The sequence below is a fragment of the Sceloporus undulatus genome, chromosome 5 (assembly GCF_019175285.1).
Source record: "Sceloporus undulatus isolate JIND9_A2432 ecotype Alabama chromosome 5, SceUnd_v1.1, whole genome shotgun sequence".
Classification (NCBI taxonomy): domain Eukaryota; kingdom Metazoa; phylum Chordata; class Lepidosauria; order Squamata; family Phrynosomatidae; genus Sceloporus; species Sceloporus undulatus.
This window is the reverse complement of record NC_056526.1, coordinates 128907879-128928201: the sequence shown is the minus strand read 5'-3', so window position 1 is coordinate 128928201 and position 20323 is coordinate 128907879. Positions and strand designations below refer to the sequence as shown.

The following is a 20323-nucleotide window of genomic DNA, read 5'->3' as shown; positions in this document are numbered from 1 at the left end:
TACAGTATTTGATGAAATGCATCTGAGGAAGTAGACTGAAGTCTAGGAAGGCTCATGCTGCCAGTGTCTTCCTTTCATTTAGTCTCAAAAGTGCTACAAGATCTCTCTACATACTGATTCTACAGACTAACACGGCTGTATCTTTGAATTTTATTTCTGGAGTGTACTGCTGCAGAAAAGAGCTTGCGAAGCGGAGCACTGGTCTGTACAGAAACAAAACAAATCCTCACAGCTACCCACATGTAGAAAACTAAGCACTCATATTTTCCTTGACAGTTACATACCTATATGGAAAGATGCTTTTACAAAAACAAAACAAGTGGAGAGCATTTCTTCATGTGACCTTCCACCAATCAGGCTGAAGAGGTACAGCCTTGACACCGATTTATCATTTCAAATGAGAATTAGACCAAAGGGAAGCTAATCAACCTTTATGTCTGCAAAGATTTGTGGGAATCAACCTCTTTGATTACCAAAGTTATCATTTAGCTTGTTTCAACTGAGCAGAACTGTTTAAACTCCATATCATCTCTTGGCCTTTAACATTTTGTCCCATATATGGCAACCTTTGGCATGATTTTTTTTAAGGAAAGAGATTCAAATCCAACTCCCCCCCCCTTTTTTTTATTTATCATAACATTTTGACCCCTAATATAGTTATTTTAAATTAAATTTAGTTCATCTGGAGTAAATCTACATTTGATTAATGTGCTTTGCAGGTACAGGAGTCATCTATGAATATTAGACGTAATGGAGGCGATCTTATGGGCTATCGAGTCCAAAACCACTGCTCAGGGTGGGAAACTTGCTTCTGATTTCTGTATAGGCAGATATATTTAGACTCCAGGACAGAATTTATTAATCTGTAAGGCCAACAGGAGGTGCATCAACACAGTTTGACAACAGTTTTAACTGCCATGGCTCCATCCTACAGAATCCTGGGATTTGTAGTTTTGAGAGGCACCAGCACTCTGGCAGAGCAGGCTAAAGGCCTTATGAACCTACAACCCCCAGGATTCCATAAGATGAAGCTAAAGCATATAAAGCGGTGTCAAACTGCATTATTTCTACAGTGTGGATGCACCCAGAAACAACCACATTTTGTGTGTTGAAGTCAACTTGTTTGGCATGGGTTGCAGTGTATCAAATTTGCTGCAAAAGCAATACAATAAAAGACATGTTAATGCTGTGTTTTAAATCTACTTCACACATGACCATTTTTCTACACATTTACTGTTTTTCCTTAAGAAATTACTGTATATACTCATGTATAAGTCTAGAAATTTAGGTCAAAATATTTACCCAAAAAACTTGAGTTGACTTATCCATGGGTCAATGTAGGTACTGTATCTTAACTCTTATTTAAAAGAAGGAACCATCCCTTGGTGAAAAGCAAGAGTATAATCTGTCCTAAAAGCACTGACCCCCTCTACTCTCTCATCCATCTAGCTTTAAAAGTAAGTACAAAGAATTATGTCTGCTGGAATTTTGTAAGTTCTTTGACATTGTTTTGCTTTGCCTCATCCTTTAGATCCTTTGCTATGTGCCCCTAAATTTTACCCTTGACTTATCCATGGGTCATAGCAAAATCCATAATTTTGGCCCCAAGATTTGCCCTTGACTTATACATGAGGTCGACTTATATTCGAGTATATACGATATTGCCCTCACCACATGTGACAGTGGTACCTTAAAAACATATTTCATTGTTGTTTCAATGTGTGCAAACATTGTAAAATCAGAACTGGAAGGAATCTTAAAAACCACCAAATCACCTTCCTGCTTACTTTGGTCTTTGTAATGCCCGGTGCCAATATAGCATCCCTAAGAGATGGTCATCCAGCCTTGGCTGAAGTATCTCCAGTGAAGGAGGGTCCACTCTTTGTCGGTTCCACTTTGGAATAGCTTATTGTTAGGACATTTCTGTCCGTGTTTAGCCAAATTCTGTTTTCTTGCAGTTGGTTCTAATATGGCCTTCTGCTTTAGCCCAGAACAAGTTTGCTCCATCTTTTTCCTCATAGCCTTTTAGATAGTTGAAAACCACTGTTATGTCTGCACTTAATCTTCTCTTCTCCAAGCTAACTCTAAACATACTCAGCTGTATTGACATTCTCTGTAGGACTTGGCTTTCAATCCACTCAAAATCCTGATTGCTCTTTTCTGGATACACCCTTTAATCATAAAAAGTCCTTTGTAAAATACTACCTCCAGAACTGGACATACTGTACTAAATGCAAGTGAACCAGTGTAGAATAGAGAGAAACTATTACTTCCTGACAGTGACCTGGATATTATGCTCTTGCTTATGCAGCCCTAGGTTGAACTAGATTTCTTAGCTGGTGCATCACAGTGCTGACTCATATTCATTTTTTGTTTTGCTAAGACACCTAGGGTTGTGAAGTTGAAGGCTTTCATGGCCGGCATGTGGGTTTTTCAGGCTGTGTGGCCATGTTCTATAAGAGTTTATTCCTGACGTTTCACCATTCTCTTAAGATGCCAGCCACAGATGTTGGCAAAACGTCAGGAATAAACTCTCATAGAACATGGCCACATAGCCCAAAAAACATTTGTTTCCTGTTGGTTAGGATAAGTCCAGTGCTGAGGAACTTCTATCACCTGTTCCAGGAAAGTGTCTTCCATGCCTTCCAGCTTGTTGGGCAATTTATAGTATCCTATCACAAGGTCATTCATTTCCCCCGCCTCTGTTTTTACCCAAATGTTTTTAAAAAGCAGTAATTATCGGAATTAGTGACTTCATTATATATTTTACACCTTTTAAACATATAAATGTTGCTTCTGTTTCTTTTGAACAAGCCATATTCTGCCATTACTGTGTTCTATTCATACTTTCATCCCACTGACCCTCAGTGAGACCTATGGTGTTATACAATTTGCATTAGGATTTCAGGTTCATTCGCTTTGTTTCCTATGTTTTATGAATTAGCACATGGATATCAGAGGCCATAGTGATGATACCTTCCTGGTTTCCCTACTATATTTATCTGTAGATGGTTCTACCCCCCACTATCTTGGCTTCTCACCTGTGCTCTTACTTCTAATACAGTACTTGGCTTAGTAGTGAACTCTGGGCTTTTTTCTTTTGTTATCCAGAGCTATTTTGAAGCCATGTTGATTAAGTTTGAGAGACTCCTGCCAGTCTTCCAACGCACTATGGGACGCACTCCCTCGCCCACAATGAAGCCTTCATATTCATATAATAGTTAATGGTCCAGTACAACACTTTTTCGTGGTGTTATCATCTACCTAGCTAGTTGTGTGTGCTCAGGATCCTTCTTCCTATAAGTAGGGTTGCCATAAATCAGGACCTCTGAACCGGGACAAATGTAGGACAACATTTTCAAATGTAGGACACTTTTTTTTTAAAGCAGATCCAAGCCTCTCCCTCCCAGTTTCACTTTCCTCTCCTCCCCCCCCCACCCCTTCAGGGGAGAGGAAATCCCCAGAAAGGAGAAGCCTGGGCAGCGGAGGACAAGCCTAGACCAAGGACGCAGGCTCCTGAGGGACTTGTGTGCTCAGCCCAGGCCTGTCCTCCGAGGCCACTCTCCTCTTCCCAGACCTCCCCTTTCCCCCAAAGGGCTCTTTGGAGGGAAGAGAAGGAAGGCAGGAAAGGAGAGGAGAGACCTGGGTACTAGCCCGGTCCTGCTCTTCCCGGACCTCCCCTTTCCTGCAAAGTGCTCTTTTTGGAGCCCTTTGAAGAGAAGGGAAAGGAGCGAGGACTTGGTGGCTGCGGAGGACAGCCCCAGGCCTCTCCTCAGAGGCTTCATTTTCCTCAAGACAAAGGGAGAAGCCTGACCCAAGCAGGGAAGGTAAGTAGGGAACTAGGGAGGGAAGGAGGGAAGGGGGAGGCAAGGCGAGGGACTTTTGTCCCCAATCCGACATCCCATGCTTCTTCACCGAGACTCTACTGTACACAGAAAGTGCTCTTTGGGGGGAAAAACCTTTGAAAATGGGCACCCACCTCCTCCTCCTCCTCCTGTTTCCCCCTCCTCCTTCTCCTCGCCATGCACTAAGAAAGGGCACTTTTCCCTCCCCCTGGCTGGCCCAGAGTCTCACTCCCCCTCCTCCTCCAAGGGTCTACCCTTCCTTGAGGCTGGCCAATGGCAGAGTGGCGCTGGAAACAGCTCCGCTCCAGCTGCTGTGCCATTGGCCGGCCAGCCTCAAGGGGATGAGTGTTCCCTTTAGGCGCGATGGCTGCCTGCCGGGCCCAAACCCAGGATTTAGAGTGAACCGGACCGTGACCGTGCCAAACTGCAAAAACCGTTACAAGCACGGGCACAGCAGGGTTATGGCATCCCTATATACCAGTAACCTGGTGAACAGGAAGAACTGTGGAGAACATCACCTGTGTCCCAAATTCATTCATTTTGACTAATTACCCCCAGATTTTAGACCTGTGTTTTTTGCAGGGCGTTGCCTGTGTACTCTTATACAAGAATAATATCTGCAGGAGACCTGTCAGTGTGATTCATGATAGAGGAACATTTGTTTTTGAAATTCTTCATTCAGCTGCCTCCACAAATGGGAAATGTGTTTGTAAGGCAATGAAAAAAAACTTATTCTGTAATTAGATGAGAGATGATATCTTGAAATTTTGTGAATGCTGGGAAGTTTGGATTCTACAAGATTGTCATGCCTTTTAGTATGTGCAGTTTGTATAGATTATTGCTTATGGTAACAGTAGTCTTGTAATTAATTTTACGAGATAATTGATGATCAGATTATTCTAGATAGTAATGCCTGATAGCTAGTAAACATCACCTCCTTATTTCATGGATTGCATTTTCTTAGATATCTAGAGGCTGCTCAGTGTGACTGGCTCATGAAATATTGGCTGCAGTTTTTGTTAGCAGAGAAGAAAGCTTGGCTGTGGCAGGTCAAACTGTCAGATGCACTAAATCCAATGCTACTGTTTGCCTAACAAACAAATTTATATTGGGTTGGTATTTGCAGCTGGCATAGATCTCAATTTCTTTTGCTCTCTCCCCTGTTGTCATTTCCATATATATATTTAATTGTCTGGGATCTTTGTTGTGCCACAGTTTTAGTTTGGAATTCCTTAAAAGAACAATGTTATCTGTAGGCAGAATCAAGTAATTTGGCAAATTACAAAACCATTCAATAATGCCCTTGGCCTCTAAAATCCGCTCTTGACAACAAGCTTTGTTATGCTGCAATATTTGAGTTCATTGCACACTTCACTCCCAGATTTATAAAGACTAAGAAGGTTTTATTTTATCTTAGATAGTATCAGCTCCATGTAATGTATGGATTGAGTACCTGGCTGCTTATTTTATCACTGTAAAACATGTGCCACCAAGAGCTTTCTATTGGATGCAGAGGCGGGGGTCTGTGTAATCTTTGCTTGTAAAAGGTAGATCTTGCTGTAATCCACAGGTAGCCGCTGTTGGCAGTCCTGAGGATTGTGTTACTCTTTGAATTATTAAAAACCAATAATTCTTCATCTGCTGATACAGTTTATCTGAAGATAAACTTTAAAAAAAATTTTGATATTTCTGAGATCCATTTGTTTGATATTTACTGTAGCTTTTCACATAAACCAAACATTGTTGATTTGATGCTAAGGGGAAAACCCATAGTTTATATATGTATGTGTTTATTAGGCAGATTGAAAGTGCATAAACTGTGTGCCAATTTTTGAAATCTTCACACTTCTTTAGGAAAGATGTTTCAAAAAGCAAACAGGAAAAAAGGATAGACATAATATTATCAGATCAGGGTTTGTTTGTTTTTTTTGGTTTTTTGTTTGTTTGTTTTTGGTTTTTGTTTGTTTGTTTTGTGCTAGCAAGCTTTTAAAAATTTTTGCAAGTTAACTGAAGCTATTAATGTACAGAATATTTGCTAGCCTACATTTCTCATGCAGAAGTTCATTGTTTATGCCTCACTGGTTTGTGTACTTAAAACTGCTAAGTGATCTTTAGTAATGGGATCAGTTTCATTCTAAAGTGAGAGCCAGTATAAGTGATGCCTGTTAGCTCCCTGATAACTGTTATCTTTAAATAGTAACCCAGCATATCTTCTGCAATTCTGAATTTAAGACTGAATGCTCCTTGCCCTTGTAGTTTAGATTCTGTATTTAGATAGCGTTCTCAGATTGAATTGTACCTGTGTGTTTTGTGGGGTGTAGTTTTTGATTACCTGTAGAAATGTAACCTGGGGGTGACAACATCTGTTTTGCTAATGAAGTATCAGTTAGTAGAATTAAATACTTTGCAAACATTTCACTTTTTAAGTGTCCTGCAGATGCTTACATTTTGTTTTTGCTAACAGTTATACACACAGCTTTTCTGCTTTGTTTTGATATTCTATAATATTTTTGGCAAAATATTACATGGTAGTTTGTAGGTGGCCTTGAAAATAAAGAAACTGGTATTTGTAGACATTGCATGCAGTTACAGGTATATCTTAAGGTGCATCTGCACTGTATAAATAATGCAGTTTGACACCGTTTTAAGTGCTATAGTTCCATTCTGTGGAATCCTGGAATTTGTAGTTTTATAAGGACTTTAGATCTGTCGAAGAGTACTGATGGCTCACAAAACTAAAATCCCAGGTTTCTGAAGGATGGAGCCATGGCAGTTAAAGTGGTGTCAAACTGCATTATTTCTACAGTGTAGCTGCACCCTTAGTGAAGTAGATTTGTTCTTGGATATTACTTCTTTAACAGAAAAATTGATACCGGAAGAGGCAGAAATAACATGGAAAGAATAGGAGGGAAGAAAGAGTAGGCCAACATGTTTCAGCAACATGTTTTAATCAAACATTTAAAATCAAAGCTAACAATATGCGCATATGAAATGAAACAAACAGGTCAGGTAAGTCTTGGCTAAGTAAGCAACATTTTGAACCTTCTAGAGCCCATTTGAAGTATTTCTCTAGTCCTCCTTCTTCATATTCCCAGTGCCAATGCTGCTACAAAACTTCAAGTTAGACAGAGGACAAGGAAGAAAGATGATCTGAGCCTGTAAAAACCCTTGTAAAAGAGAGCTTCACTGGCAGAGGCTTTGTTAGCTGAGGCGTGCCTATACAATATAATAGTAGGGTTAAGTAATGTCATGAACAGTACGTTAATGTAATATCATGAGCAGTTACTCATGTACTTTGCTGTAACTGGCTATTATTTTGTAGACTTGTTGTTTTGTTAAGCCTGTGCAGGACTGGGTAATGATGTGGACATAAAGCATTAATGACTAAATGCCTTTGGCTGCTTATCTTCACACTTAAGAAAAATGAGAACAAATTTTAAATATTTTGGGTGACATTAGGGTTGCAGTTGTTTAGTCTTGAATGAGAGGAAGTTTTGTAAAATACAGATTAAATGGATCCTGCTAGAAGAATTTAGAGCACATGAATAGGCCTGCATCTCTGTTTAGACTACCGAAATACAGTACTTTTTGCTGGCTTTATTGATAATCTGGAATATTTGAAAGGTGTTTTAGAAGGTTAACTTGTGCCTTATGGGGTGCATACACAGGGAAAATAACACCTGGCATCACACATGAGATTCCTCTAAATTGGTGGTCCCCAAACTCTGCTCTTTAATGGTTTTTGGACTTCAGCTGCCAGAATCCCAGATTATTGACCAACATGTTTGAAGCTTGTGGGAGCTGAAGTCCAAAACCTCTTAAAGGGCACAGTTTGGGGACCACTGCTCTAAATCCAACACCTTCCCCCTTCTTCCTTTGTGCTCTGCACATATGTGAAGCTTTGAATCTATGATGCTGCATGCATTTATAACCCAGAGCCTGTGGGGAACCCCCCACCCATCAACACTGGCCTTTAGGGTAGCTTTAAGTATTATTTGGTCACTGAGTTTCAGGAAAGTTGGATATTATTTTGAGCAGGTTGATTGGGAGAGGGAGAGTCTTTCCTGGGAAGAAAGCCTCATTGAACTCTGTGGGACTTACTTATGACTAGACATGTATAAGATGGTTCAGCTTATGCTGGCTATCTGCTGTAATAAATGAAATGAACGAAAGAAGGTTCAGTTAAGGCTACAATTCTGTACATACTTTGGGAGGGCAGTGCTAGTGACACCAATGGGGAGTAGTTGGGAGCGCTGCTGACTGAGAGGAGTGGTGGCAGTGCTGACTGGATGGTTGCAGGTGCACACCTGTGAATGTGCACATGCACCATGCAAAAACAATGCTAAGGCTTCAAAGCAAGCCATGCATTTTTATTTTTATTTTTGGCAGCCCCTGTAACCACAGTGGATGTACTCCTTTAAACTGGGTTGGCTCTTGGATAGAGGACTCATGGCTTGTCTTCCTGAGTCCAAGTTAGAAGGGACATGTGTACTCTACAGGAACAAACTGGAAGAAGAAGAATCCATGCTGAAACTGGGACTAATACTACATCTACACTGCAGAATTAATGCAATTTGACACTGCTTTAATTGCCATGGCTCAATGCGATGGAATCCTGGAATTTATAGTTAGATATATAGCCTTCGCTGTCAGAAAGCTCTGGTGCCCAGTGTTGCCTATTTCTGGGGAATTCCCTGGAATCTGGGGGATTTAATTAATTTATTTCTGGGGATTTTGACTGAATATTCCAGTAAATATTGGGAAATTCCAGGGATTTTGGATTTTGGTAAAACATTCCAGGGGATATCTTCGAGGCTTGTTGGCAACACTTCTGGTGCGACAACAAACTACAAATCCCAGGATTCTATATGATGGAGCCATAGCAGTTAAAATGGTATCAAACTGCATTAATGCTGCAGTGTGGAAATAGCCATATCCTGGTGTAGATTCAGCCTAGTTTGATAGCCTAGATATAATTTCCCCCCTTCCATTTAGCTGTTTTACAGTGATTGGTTTTCCTTGAGCTATAGGTCCACATGCAGAAGAAAAGTAATTAAAACTTTATGATTTAATAAACAGTCCTACAGATGAGACTCTAGTTGCAAAGAAGGACATAGAATTTTCTAGCCGACAAAAAAACATATTGCACCGCTTGCATGTATGTATCTTTGTTAATAATTTGTGGCTCCAAAGAAAATCAGTACAGTACAATATTTTCTCTTCAGCGGTGATGCTTTTTCCTTCAGGGAACCTAGTCAATACCTATGTATAGGCATGATTTTAGACTTGATTCAGATGTAAACTGGTAAGGAAAGTGGAAAAATACAGCTAAACAGCATGCTACACTTTAACCAATCTAACATTACGAAAGGGTAAAATACAAGAAGAGAGCAGTCAGTCTGTTCTAATCTTGACTGTGTTGTTTTTGAGAGATTTCTTTTGATATATTGTTATGAAGACTGGAAATGTCACAGCTGGTTTGTAGACAGGAAATCTATTATATTTAGGAAATCTATTATATTTCCATTATAATCTATTACACTGGCATTCTACTTTTGTCCTTCTGATTAATAGTTTTCCTTTCCAACTTTCCTTTTTTTTTTAAAGCAAACCAGAGAACCTTGATATTTTGTGGCATATGTTTTATATATATATATATATATATATATATATATATATATATACATATATATACACATACCACAAAATATAATGAGCAATCCCTGTCATCATCTTTGTATAAAGAAGATAATAATCTTGAATTGGAGCACTGCTGTAGATCAGTGAAATATGTGCATACTATTTAGATTTGCTCTGTGTTTTCACTGAGTGTATACTTTTGCTAGCTGAGTGCAACCCAAGATATTTTAAGGAAAATTAAATTTTCTGAAGGGGGATTTTTTGTTTTGTTACATTATCATTCCATTTCCTGGCTGGTCTGTTAGTAAAAACTAAAATAGTTATCCTATATTAACATTTTGTCAGTAAAGACTGGGATCCAAAGAATCATGCAATCAGTTCCATCCTCTGAAATATGCTTTGGTTTATTCTTCTTGAACATCTGCTTGTGATGCATGCTGCATTGTAAATCACTTTTGAATTATGATCTTTTCCAAAGCAGTTTGATATCAGATTACTGGTTGTGGGGCATTTGAGGAGATTTTTTAAAATCCTGCTACATGTTTTGAACTTTTTGTGTGTTACTTCAGTAGCTTTTCAAATTCTAGTTTAAATATAAGTGATGGGGTTCATTCTAGTTATAAGGTATATAGTTAAATGCTATACCAGTAATGAGGACATAGTTATAGCATATCTTCAGAGAAGCATGGAAGTGGTCTTCACATGCATGAAAATCTGCCATGATATAGAATGTACTGAAAGAATGTAATTAATCTTTCCCTGTGTCCCTTCCTTTGCAGTATAAACACTTGAAACAGAAAGACTCTGTTCAGCCATAGTTTCCCATTTTGTCTAAAGTAGGAAATTCTGGTGGTGCGAGAACCTGCATGGTGTAGTGGTTTGAGCATAAGAACAGGACTTTGGAGATCAGGGTTTGTTTCCCAGCTTGGCCTTGGAAACCCGCTGGTTGACCTTGAGTGAGTTACACTCTCTCAGCCCTATAAAGCCCCATGATAGGTTCACCTTAGAGTCTCATAAGTTGGAACGACTTGAAGGCACACAACAGCAGCAGCACCACCAACTCTAATTATCAGCTTTGGAATAAAACAGGCCCAGAGTATTAACCTCAAACTGTTTTAATATGCTGACTTATTCAGAAGATGCTAACTATAGTTTTCCAGTTAAGTTGATAAGGGAAACTTGTTGGTTAGAGGTTTTCTAATTTGATTTTTTAAATGCTTTATGATGCTAAGAGATATCTTAGCTTGACCATTATACAGAGGGATGCTTCAGTAGGAATCACATATCCCAAAATAAAGGTTGGATAACAAATACCAAAATGCTATCAAGAGCAATTACTTTTCATTATCAAAGTTAAACTGGACATTAATTGACATCCCGATTCCTGTTGCAGAATATTAATTGTCTCAGTGTTGAATATTAAGCATGTGTGACTCATCTGAAATTTCTTCTTGTGCAGCTGGGTTTTTAATCTCTGCCCCTATATTCAAGCAGACAGTTTGGTCTGTGAACATTCTAGGATCATTATGTTCTTCGGTTTGTTGATTTTGTTTTCTTTTACTCCAGCATCTGCTAAGACAAACAAGAGGATGGAATGAATTTGCTTCTAGTTTTGACTGCTTATGCTCGATGTCTGAGAACTCTTTGAGGAAAAAGGCTATAGCTTAGTGGATTTGATCATAAAGTAATAATTTAGGACTGGGATATCTGAAAGACCACCAGTCCTCATATGTACCTGTCCATACACTAAGATCTTAGGAACATAAGTGAGCTGTCTTATATTGAGTTAGACTATTGATTTATCTGGTCCACTGTAGTCAGCACTGGCTTGCAACACTTCTCCAGGGTGTTTCAGGCAGATTATTCCCCCTAGAGAACCTTGTTATTCCCTGGTGGTCATCAAATTATTGTCCTCCTTGGCTTCTGAGATCAGATATGGCTGTGTGTTATGGTTGTGTGATCTCTTCAAAACATATCCTTCTTCAAGACCTGTATCAGGTGTGGAAGAACAGAGGTATGCCCCCACAAAGGAATTTTCCCACCCAAAGGAATTTTCCTTCAGTCCCCACATTTCTAGCACTGAAGTAACCTAAAATATCGGTGGAGCATCTCGAAATACAGTTAGGCACCAAAGTTAAAGTTGGGAGGGACAAAGAAAAGTGAACACAGCACATAAAGTTCTAAGTAAGAATGGTTTTTAATGTCTCACTCTGTTCAATGCTAGAAATTCAAGAACTAAAGGAAAATTTCATTGGGGCAAAATTATTCTGGGGCGGCAATACTCTCATTTTACCTGCTTCCAAAGTTATACTCCTGGGAAAGAACCTTTATGATGCTAAGAGATATCTTAGCTTGACCATTATACAGAGGGATGCTTTCTCTAGGAAAGCTCACCTGTCACCTTCTGATGTCAATTCATCAGTAGGAAAAATTATTTCATCCCCCCAGGCTTTTAAATCAGCTGTTAAAAGGCTCAGTAGCAGAGGTGAAGTGCAAGCCTAAGGATGTTTAGTCAGAAGCCCAACTGAGAGTGCATCTGTATTTTTTGTCAAAGAGTGCTGGTGCCTCACAAAACTACAAATCCTAGCATTCTGTAGGATGGAGCCATGACAGTAAAAGTCACGTCAAACTGCATTACTTGTACGGTATATGTGCTGGGTTCAATGGGATTTACAGTGGACCCTTGTTATACGCTGGGGTTTGGTTCCAAGATCTCCCATGTATAACAAAATCCGTGTATGCTCAAGTCCCATTACATATAATGACATAGCAAAATGGTGTCCCTTATAAAAAATGGAACATCAAGGTAAATTTATACTTTTTTGGAACATTTTCAAACCGTGTATGCTTAAATCCGTGTATAAAAAATCCGTGTATAAGAAGGGCCGACTGTACTACCTGCAAGCCACATGCTAGCCATCAGGACTATCAATAGCAGCCTTGGATCTCCTTCAATCAAAAACAGAATCCTCACAGGATGTAGTTTGAAATCTTAAGGTTAACGTTATTTCACTCTCCCACCTTTTAGTTCAACAACAGACTGATTAAGTGATTATACAGTATTTCAAAGCAGCCCCTTGCATTCTTTTTTTAATGTATCTTTGATCTGAAGTCACTCTGATTTGTATGTTCAGGAACATATATTTTGTCTTCTGATTGCTCTTTTGAATTGCTGCTGTTTCTGTTACCCACAAATTCTCTTAATCTTACACATCAGAGGTCTATGCATTTGTGGATATACTAAATAATCTCCCCTCCCCTAGATGCAAAGATGATTGAAGCTGTGTACTGATTGAATGTGTGTTGAGAAGGAAGAAAAGAGTACCTAGAGTCATTCAACTTTGTTGCCCCAACCTCTAGTCCCAATTCAGTTTGTGTACACACACACGCTTGTGGCTATTAGAAATTGAATAACCTTGGGAGATCATATGAAATGAATGTGACAGTGAAAAGTAGATCATCTTCTTCTGTTGGCTGCCACTTAAATAACCATTACTTTCCCTAAATACTTTAAAAATGAAATATAGATCTTGTCTCTTTCAGTGTACATGATATCCTTAATTGTGACCCATCTCTTAGTATTCCTTGCCTAAGAAAATCCTATGAAATTCATTGGGTCACCATAAATAGTGTTGGAAAGTTGGTCCGGGGTTTGGGCAACATCAATTTTGAAGGAAAATTCTAGTTTAATGGTTGTAACTTGTCCATAAAAGCTTAGCTCAGTTTTTCAGACACATTGTGCACTTTCCCAGATTTAATAATCAAACCCTGTTTGCTTTTATGTGCACTTAGATCTGTATATGTGTTTTCTTTCTTTTAGAATCTTCTACCTGGAAACGCACATGAATCTGTCCAGTCAAGGAGAGTGGTGATTTCTCATAATATGGACAAAGCTCTGAAAGAAGGTAAGTCCAGATGGATTGTGTAGGACAGAGGTGAGCAATGGCGGGTTACAGACCGCCATAAGGGACGTCCTTAGGATGTCCCATTTTGAAAAAGGGGCGTCTCTTCCAGACGCCCCTACTCCTATTACAGACAGAGTCCGTAACAAATGGCGGCGGTCTTTCCACACAGCCGCCGCCATATTGACGTAGCGGATGCTGTGCGTCCGCACGTCGCGCCCCTGAAGTGACGCCGCAAGTGCATGACTAGCGCCTTGCGACATCTTTTCCGGGGCCCAGGAAGGAGCACGATTTCCACGCTCCTTCCTCGGAGCGTCCGGGAGCTACGCGGTTTGGCTGCTGCGGCTCCCAGATGCTGCAAGCGGCGGCGGCGGGAGACCACTGCATTTCGGCGGTCTGTAACCCGCCAATGTCTTGGTTGAAGCCACATGTGCCTCCTAAGGCTGTTTTGTGTGCCTGAGCTCCTGCAATCAAAATTTAATGGCAAATCATAAAAAGCTCTTCAAAGGAGTTTGTGCAATTTGCAATTGCAGTGGCACAGTAATATGGTGGTGCAGCTGGAAGCTGGTTTGGCTAGGAATTGATCTCCAGACCCACTAAAGGTGCCCATCTCTAGGTTAAGACCAGACAATGTTATTTTATTAAATGTTTTCATTCTCAGTATTCCGCTACAGTGTATGGGTTTTATAAAAGCAAAAACACAAGTGTGCTTTTTAAAATGTTAATCTTTCAATTGTACAGTGGATCCTTGTTATACGCTGGGGTTTGGTTCCAAGATCCCCCGTGTATAACAAAATCCGTGTATGCTCAAGTCCCATTAAGTATAATGACATAGAAAAATGGTGTCCCTAATAAAAAATGGAACATCAAGGTAAATTTATACTTTTTTGGAACATTTTCAAACCGTGTATGCTTAAATCCGTGTATAAAAAATCCGTGTATAAGAAGGGCCGACTGTAGTATATGTGGTTGTGCACGTTTAGGTTGACTTAGGCCTGGCTACCTGAAGAGGAATCCATCGCAGGGGTTTCTTGGCAAGATTTGTTCAGATGAGTCTAGCTTTTGCCTTCCCCTGATGCTGATATAATGTAACTTACCCAAGATCACCCAGTAGATTCCCATGTCTGAGTGCAGATTCAAACCCTGTTCTCCAGAGTCTTAGTCCAGTGCTCAGGCTACTACATCTCACTGTCCCTCAGTACTCCTTTAATATACCCTCAGATTGTCTTCTGTAATTGGAACTCATAATTGAGAAAGTGCTGTGGATGCTAGTGCTAGTTGATTGTTGTATGTTTCTTCTAGAAATCAGAACAAAGCAAAATGCATTTTACAGTATAAATGAATAATTAAATTCCTGAATTAAAAGCAAAAGGATTATTTCAGATAAGTTTGCAAAACATTACTTTACATCCTTAAATTTCAGAATGTTTGGAAATTGAGCCCATCCTTCTTTACATTTATTATCTATGTTCATTCTTCCTTCCCATTCTAATATTGAACGTGTTATAGATATTAGTTTAAAGTATACTGTTGTAAACTTTACATTGGCAACTGTTTATCAGTGGGCCTTCTATCAGTTTTTTAGTGTTTGGGTCCTGATTTTTTTTAGTATCAATTAAATTAAATGCTATTATTTGTTGTTTTGGCAGCACATACGGCGCTAATACATTAAACAAGAAAATCACTGGTTTCAACTCTTTATTATATAAAGTTGTATGCCCTTGCTTATCTTGTATTTTTTCCAGAACTCTTACTTTGCTTTATTCTCATCATATGGAACTAAATTAACAGACCCCATTTCTGCAATGCCAACATACTGCATTTAACCCTGGAAACGTTTTATTCAATTGAGGTGGTGCATAATATTATCTGTAGATTATTTTCAGTTAGGTTTTTTTTTATCTAACGTACATAGACATTATACTGATTTCTCAAGTGGGTTATTCCAGTATGCTGGTGTTAGCTGATATCTCAGATCCCTCTCCCACATGTGAAGGCTGTAGCATCATCATGAGATGGCAGAATTTTGATAGAAACCCTTTTCTTTGTTTACTGCTTGTGATTGTTTTTGCAAAATATCCATGTTTTTTGAAAAACATCTGAGATTTTAATCTGTTTTCATGTGCATCTTCACATTTGTAAGTATTGGGGAAGGAATGTGGATTAATATTGTTTACCTCATGTGTGCTTTGATGTATCAAAGCATGTGTGACTATGAAGAAATCAGTCCTCCAGAAAGAGCCCCATTTAGCACACTAGCTTGATTTATGAAAAATGCTCTGGATCACTGTAGTGTGATTTGTGTGGGCTTGCTTTAGAACAGCATTTGGAAGCAACAAATGATCCAAGCTTCATTGGTTTGGAGAGCCAAGGTACCTGAAAGATTGTTTCCATGCACTTTAAAATCTACTTAGATTATTGGGAGAAGGTCCCATGCTTATGCTGCCACCTTCAGAAGTGAGACTGGCTCCTGGAGCACATGGGAGACTCTTTTCTGATGGTGGCACAAGGTGCCTAAGAGATGGAATTCATACCTGAGGAGATCTACTTAGTTTACTCATTACTGATCTCTAGACTTCATTTTTCTTTTCTCTTTTTTTTTAGTCTTTGGGCCTAGATGATGCTTAACATGCCATCTCCTTGGGATGTATTTCAATCACAGTGTTTCTGTTCTTGTTTATTTGTGTTTCAATTTTTGTTGTTCTAACATTGTTTTATGCCATATTGTTTTGGGCTAGTTTGGGCACTTCAAAAACAAACCTGAAAGCTATAACTTAAATACTTTATAAACAAACAAGAGACAGTGATAGTGATGGTGGTATGCATGATTGGTTTCTCATCTGGAAGCTTCTGTTTTTTGGATGTCTCATTATATTGCCCCTTCTTCATTACTCTGGAATTTTTATCTTTGGAAAAATTGTGTTAACTCTGAAAACTATCAATGATGCAAGGTTGAATTCCTTAAGCAGTAGGCTTCCCATAGGGAAGGCAAACAATTTACTTTTTAATGATTTCCATGTTGATGGTCAAACTTACTGATTTATGATTCTTAATGTGCTGGGAGTACCTGATGAAGAAGTATATACTCATGTACAAGTCTACCTCATGTATACGTTGAGGGACGGTTTCAGGGTCAAAATCCTAGATTTTGATATGATCCCTAGATAAATTGAGGGTAAAATTTAGGGGCCTATAAGGAAGGATGGAAAGGGGGAAATATCACTTCCGTCCCTCCTTCTCCTTCTCCGGACCTCTCCTCTTCCAGCTGATTCACAGGTGCTGGAGGAGAGGTTTTAACATCAGATTAAAGGAAGCAAGTGGATTTGAATTGAGAGTTGTTTCTATCGGAAGCAAGGTCTTGCAAAAGAGACCAGAGAAAGAAGCAAATGGAGAGGTTTTCTATAAGAAGTCAGGGCTTTGCAAAATGGACCAGAGCAAAAAGCAAGTGGATTTAAATGGAGAGGTTTTCTGATAGGAAGCAAAGGCTTGCAAAACAGATTGGAGGGGGAAGGAATTGGTGATTGGGCTTGCTTGCTTTAGGATCCTTCTAAGCACTACAGATGTATTGACCCTTATATAAGTCTACTCCAAATTTTAGGGTCAATTTTGGGGCATACATTTCTCGACTTATGGGCGCGTTACAAACCGCCTGAAAGCAGCGGTCTGCCAGCGCTGCCAGTTGCCACATCTGGGAACCGCAGCGGCCAAACCGCAGAGTTCCCGGATGCGGCAAAAAGAAGCCCAAAAATGGCGCTTCTTTTTGTGCCCCAGAAGTGGCACCATGAGGCGCTAGTCATGCACTCGCGGTGTCACTTCCGGGGCGCGACATCCGGATGCTATGCGTCCGTGACGTCAAGATGGCGGCACCTGTGTGGAAGGGCACCGCCATTTTGTACTCGTTCTGTGCGTAATAGGGTTAGGGGCATCAGGAAGTGACGCTCCTTCCTAACCCTAGTACGCGCTCTGCACGTACTTTATGCCCGTCTGTAACGGGCCATAGTCAAATATGTACAATATGTCCCCTTTCTCTCTGTTTTGGTGGTGAAATGTGTTCAGCAAGGGATTCTGGAGCTAACTGCTATGGTAGGCAAGCAGACACATATAGCTATAGTTATACCAGCTAAGGTAGAATTCCATTATCTCTCAGCTTAAGCTTGATTACATTATTTACTACAGACATGCTGCTGCAATCCAACACCAAAAGCTGGGTTTTTTTTTATCCCTCCTTAAGAATTCTCCCTATGCCAGTGCTGCTAAAAACAAAATTTAAAAAACTATTCTAACTACACCAAAGTTGAAGAGGAAATGGGATAGCTGGGTGGGTGAGAGGGGTGGGGTGGATAGACTTTGTAAAAAGGAACATCTTTTTCATAGGCTTTGTTAATTGGTGTATACCTGTACTGACATGCAAGATAGTGGGGTTTTCCAACAACAGCTACAAGAATGGGAAGAAAAATTTGGGGGTCTGCTCTTTTTATAGTACATTTTATAGTTCTATCTCCATGTAGTTCCCAGGCAATCTCCTATTTAGAGACTGAGCATCATAAATCTGAAGACATAGCTGAGTTAGTCTGAAAAATAAGTATGGGGCTTTCTATATTGCCCTTTGGGACGTCCGGAGGACGTCCCATTTTAAAAAAGGGGCGTCTCTTATAGACGCCCCTGGGCCTAGTACGGACTCCGTCCGTACAAGATGGCGCCGGCCCTTCTACATGGCCGGCGCCATCTTTGCGTATCGGACGCTGAGCGTCCGTACGCGTCGTGTCGCTTGTGACGTAGCGAGTGCGCCCCTGGCGCCTCACTACGTCGCAAACGCGATGGAAAAAGAAGCTCCATTTTGGAGCTTCTTTTTCAGTCCGCAGGGGAGCCGCGCCGTATGGAGGCTCCGGCTCCGCCATGGACTAGGCGGCGGCCTGTACCCCGCCCATGTAAGGGGATTTTGTAGCACATTTGAGACTAACTAAAAGGAAGAAATTGGTAGCATGAGCTTCTGTAGACTTAAGCCTACATCTGGGGAAGTAGGCTCAAGTCTATGAAAACTCATTCTGTCAACTTTGCATACTGAGCATAGATCTGCTTAACTTCAGTAGAGTGGTAACATCATGTGTCCTCACATCATACCTTGCATGCCATGCAACAGTGAGATAATAATTGTGGGTTTATTGGGCAATAAAATGGACTTATTTCACAAGGTTGTTTTAAGGACTGCTGTGGTAATTGAGGTGGAATGCTTCCAGTACTTGAAATACTTTATTGTAATACTTATTATTATTATTATTAGTCATATAATTAGAATGGCCATTGACATTTTGACTAGAGAGTAGAAAAATATCAGTTATAGTTACCAACTGATACAGATGTTCTGAGTGAAATAGAATATTTCAGGCATTATGAGGGGGCTGAAACTACAGAGACACCAGACATATGTGCAACTTCATGCAAAGCAGCTGTAATAGTTGCAAGGTGGGTGGAAAGGCATAGGTTATTTTATGGAAACCACCCATTTGAAACCTTTGATTACAGGTTTTTCCTGATCTTGTAGTTCACATTGGGATGCATGAAATATAATGTACCTTCATGTTCTGACATTATATGGACAAGGATTATATTTGTGCAAATTAATGAAGGAACGTGTTTGTGTGTATACTTTGAAGTTTCCTGTTAGCTTATGATGACCCCATGAATTTCATAGGGTTTTCTTAGGCAAGGAATACTCAGAGGTGGTTTTGCCAGTTCTTTCTGAAGTATAGTTTACTTCACCTGGTATTTCCTTGGTAGGCTCCCAAATCAGACAGACTCTTGTTTTTGCAAAAGTCATAGTTTACTGTATATCCAAAGCACAAACTGAATGGCTAGCTGTTATTTCTGTGGAAGCAAATGGTTAAAAAACGAAAGGAAGGAGAAGGGAGACTCATGCATTTAACACCAAATCATAGTTGGTTCAGAACCCACTGTCTTGGTGAATACTGTAACTTGAAGCTTTTTATTTTAAATGTGTACACATACAGCTCTTTACATATGGTGCAGGACAGTTTGTGTTGCATGCCTGAAAGGCAAATTGATGTGGCTGACTGAAAGTATGGTAGAACTAGATAACTAACATTTTTGCAGAATAAAGCTTGCCTTCCCTTGTGAAATGGTATGTTTGACAGATCAGACCAATTGCTCACTGCTGACTCTCTCTCTCTCTCTCTCTCTCTCTCTCTCTCTATATATATATATATATATATATCTTGTGATTAGGGTTGCTAGTGTGAAAACTGTAAGGGGCTCCTGTGACTTTAATTGGTTTTGTGGGAGAGAGAATTTCAGCAGGGATTGCTTGCCATTCAGCTAGAGGAACATGCTGAAATTGCCTCTTCTACATATGGTAACTGTTAGGGGTACAGAAACTTTCTCCAGTTATAAATCGGAAATCTGGCAACCCTACTTTTAATACCAGGCAGACACTTAGGATTTCTGTTCAGATGGCTGACTGGCCAAATCTACTTATGGGCTTTCCTTGCTGACCCCTAGAAATCTCTTAGAATCAGTTTTTTGTATTGTAATGATTCATGTCTCTATTATCTTTGGAAAGGGGGAGAGAGTGTAAAATTTAAAGGGGAAACATGAAGGCTTTTCAGGCACTAAATGTTAGCAAGTTGGTCTAAAAAAAAAGATTCATTCCTAATTGAATACCACAGCATTTTCTTTTATGTTGTTTCTGTTCCAGTGTTTGACTATAGCTACAGAGATTACATTTTATCTTGGTATGGGCATCTCAGCAGAGACGAGGGACAGCTGTATCACCTGCTGTCTGAAGACTTCTGGGAAGTTGCCAAGCAGCTGCGACAAAGACTCAGTCACATCGATGTAGTTAAAGTCGTCTGCAATGATGTAGTGAAAGCTTTGTTCACCCATTTCTGTGACCTTAAAGCAGCCAATTCCAGGTAAGTA

The 20323-nt window shown here is 39.9% G+C and overlaps 1 protein-coding gene across 4 annotated transcripts in view; it reads left to right on the top strand.

Moving 5' to 3' along the window:
- Window positions 1–20323, top strand: part of SNX25 (sorting nexin 25) — an 80263-nt gene that overhangs the window by 2587 nt on the left and 57353 nt on the right. For all 4 annotated transcript variants that reach the window (XM_042468201.1, XM_042468203.1, XM_042468204.1 and 1 more), the window contains exons 2-3: window positions 13306–13390; window positions 20100–20316. In XM_042468201.1, the coding sequence (XP_042324135.1) occupies window positions 13306–13390; window positions 20100–20316 (302 nt within the window). The remainder of the gene's footprint in view (window positions 1–13305; window positions 13391–20099; window positions 20317–20323) is intronic.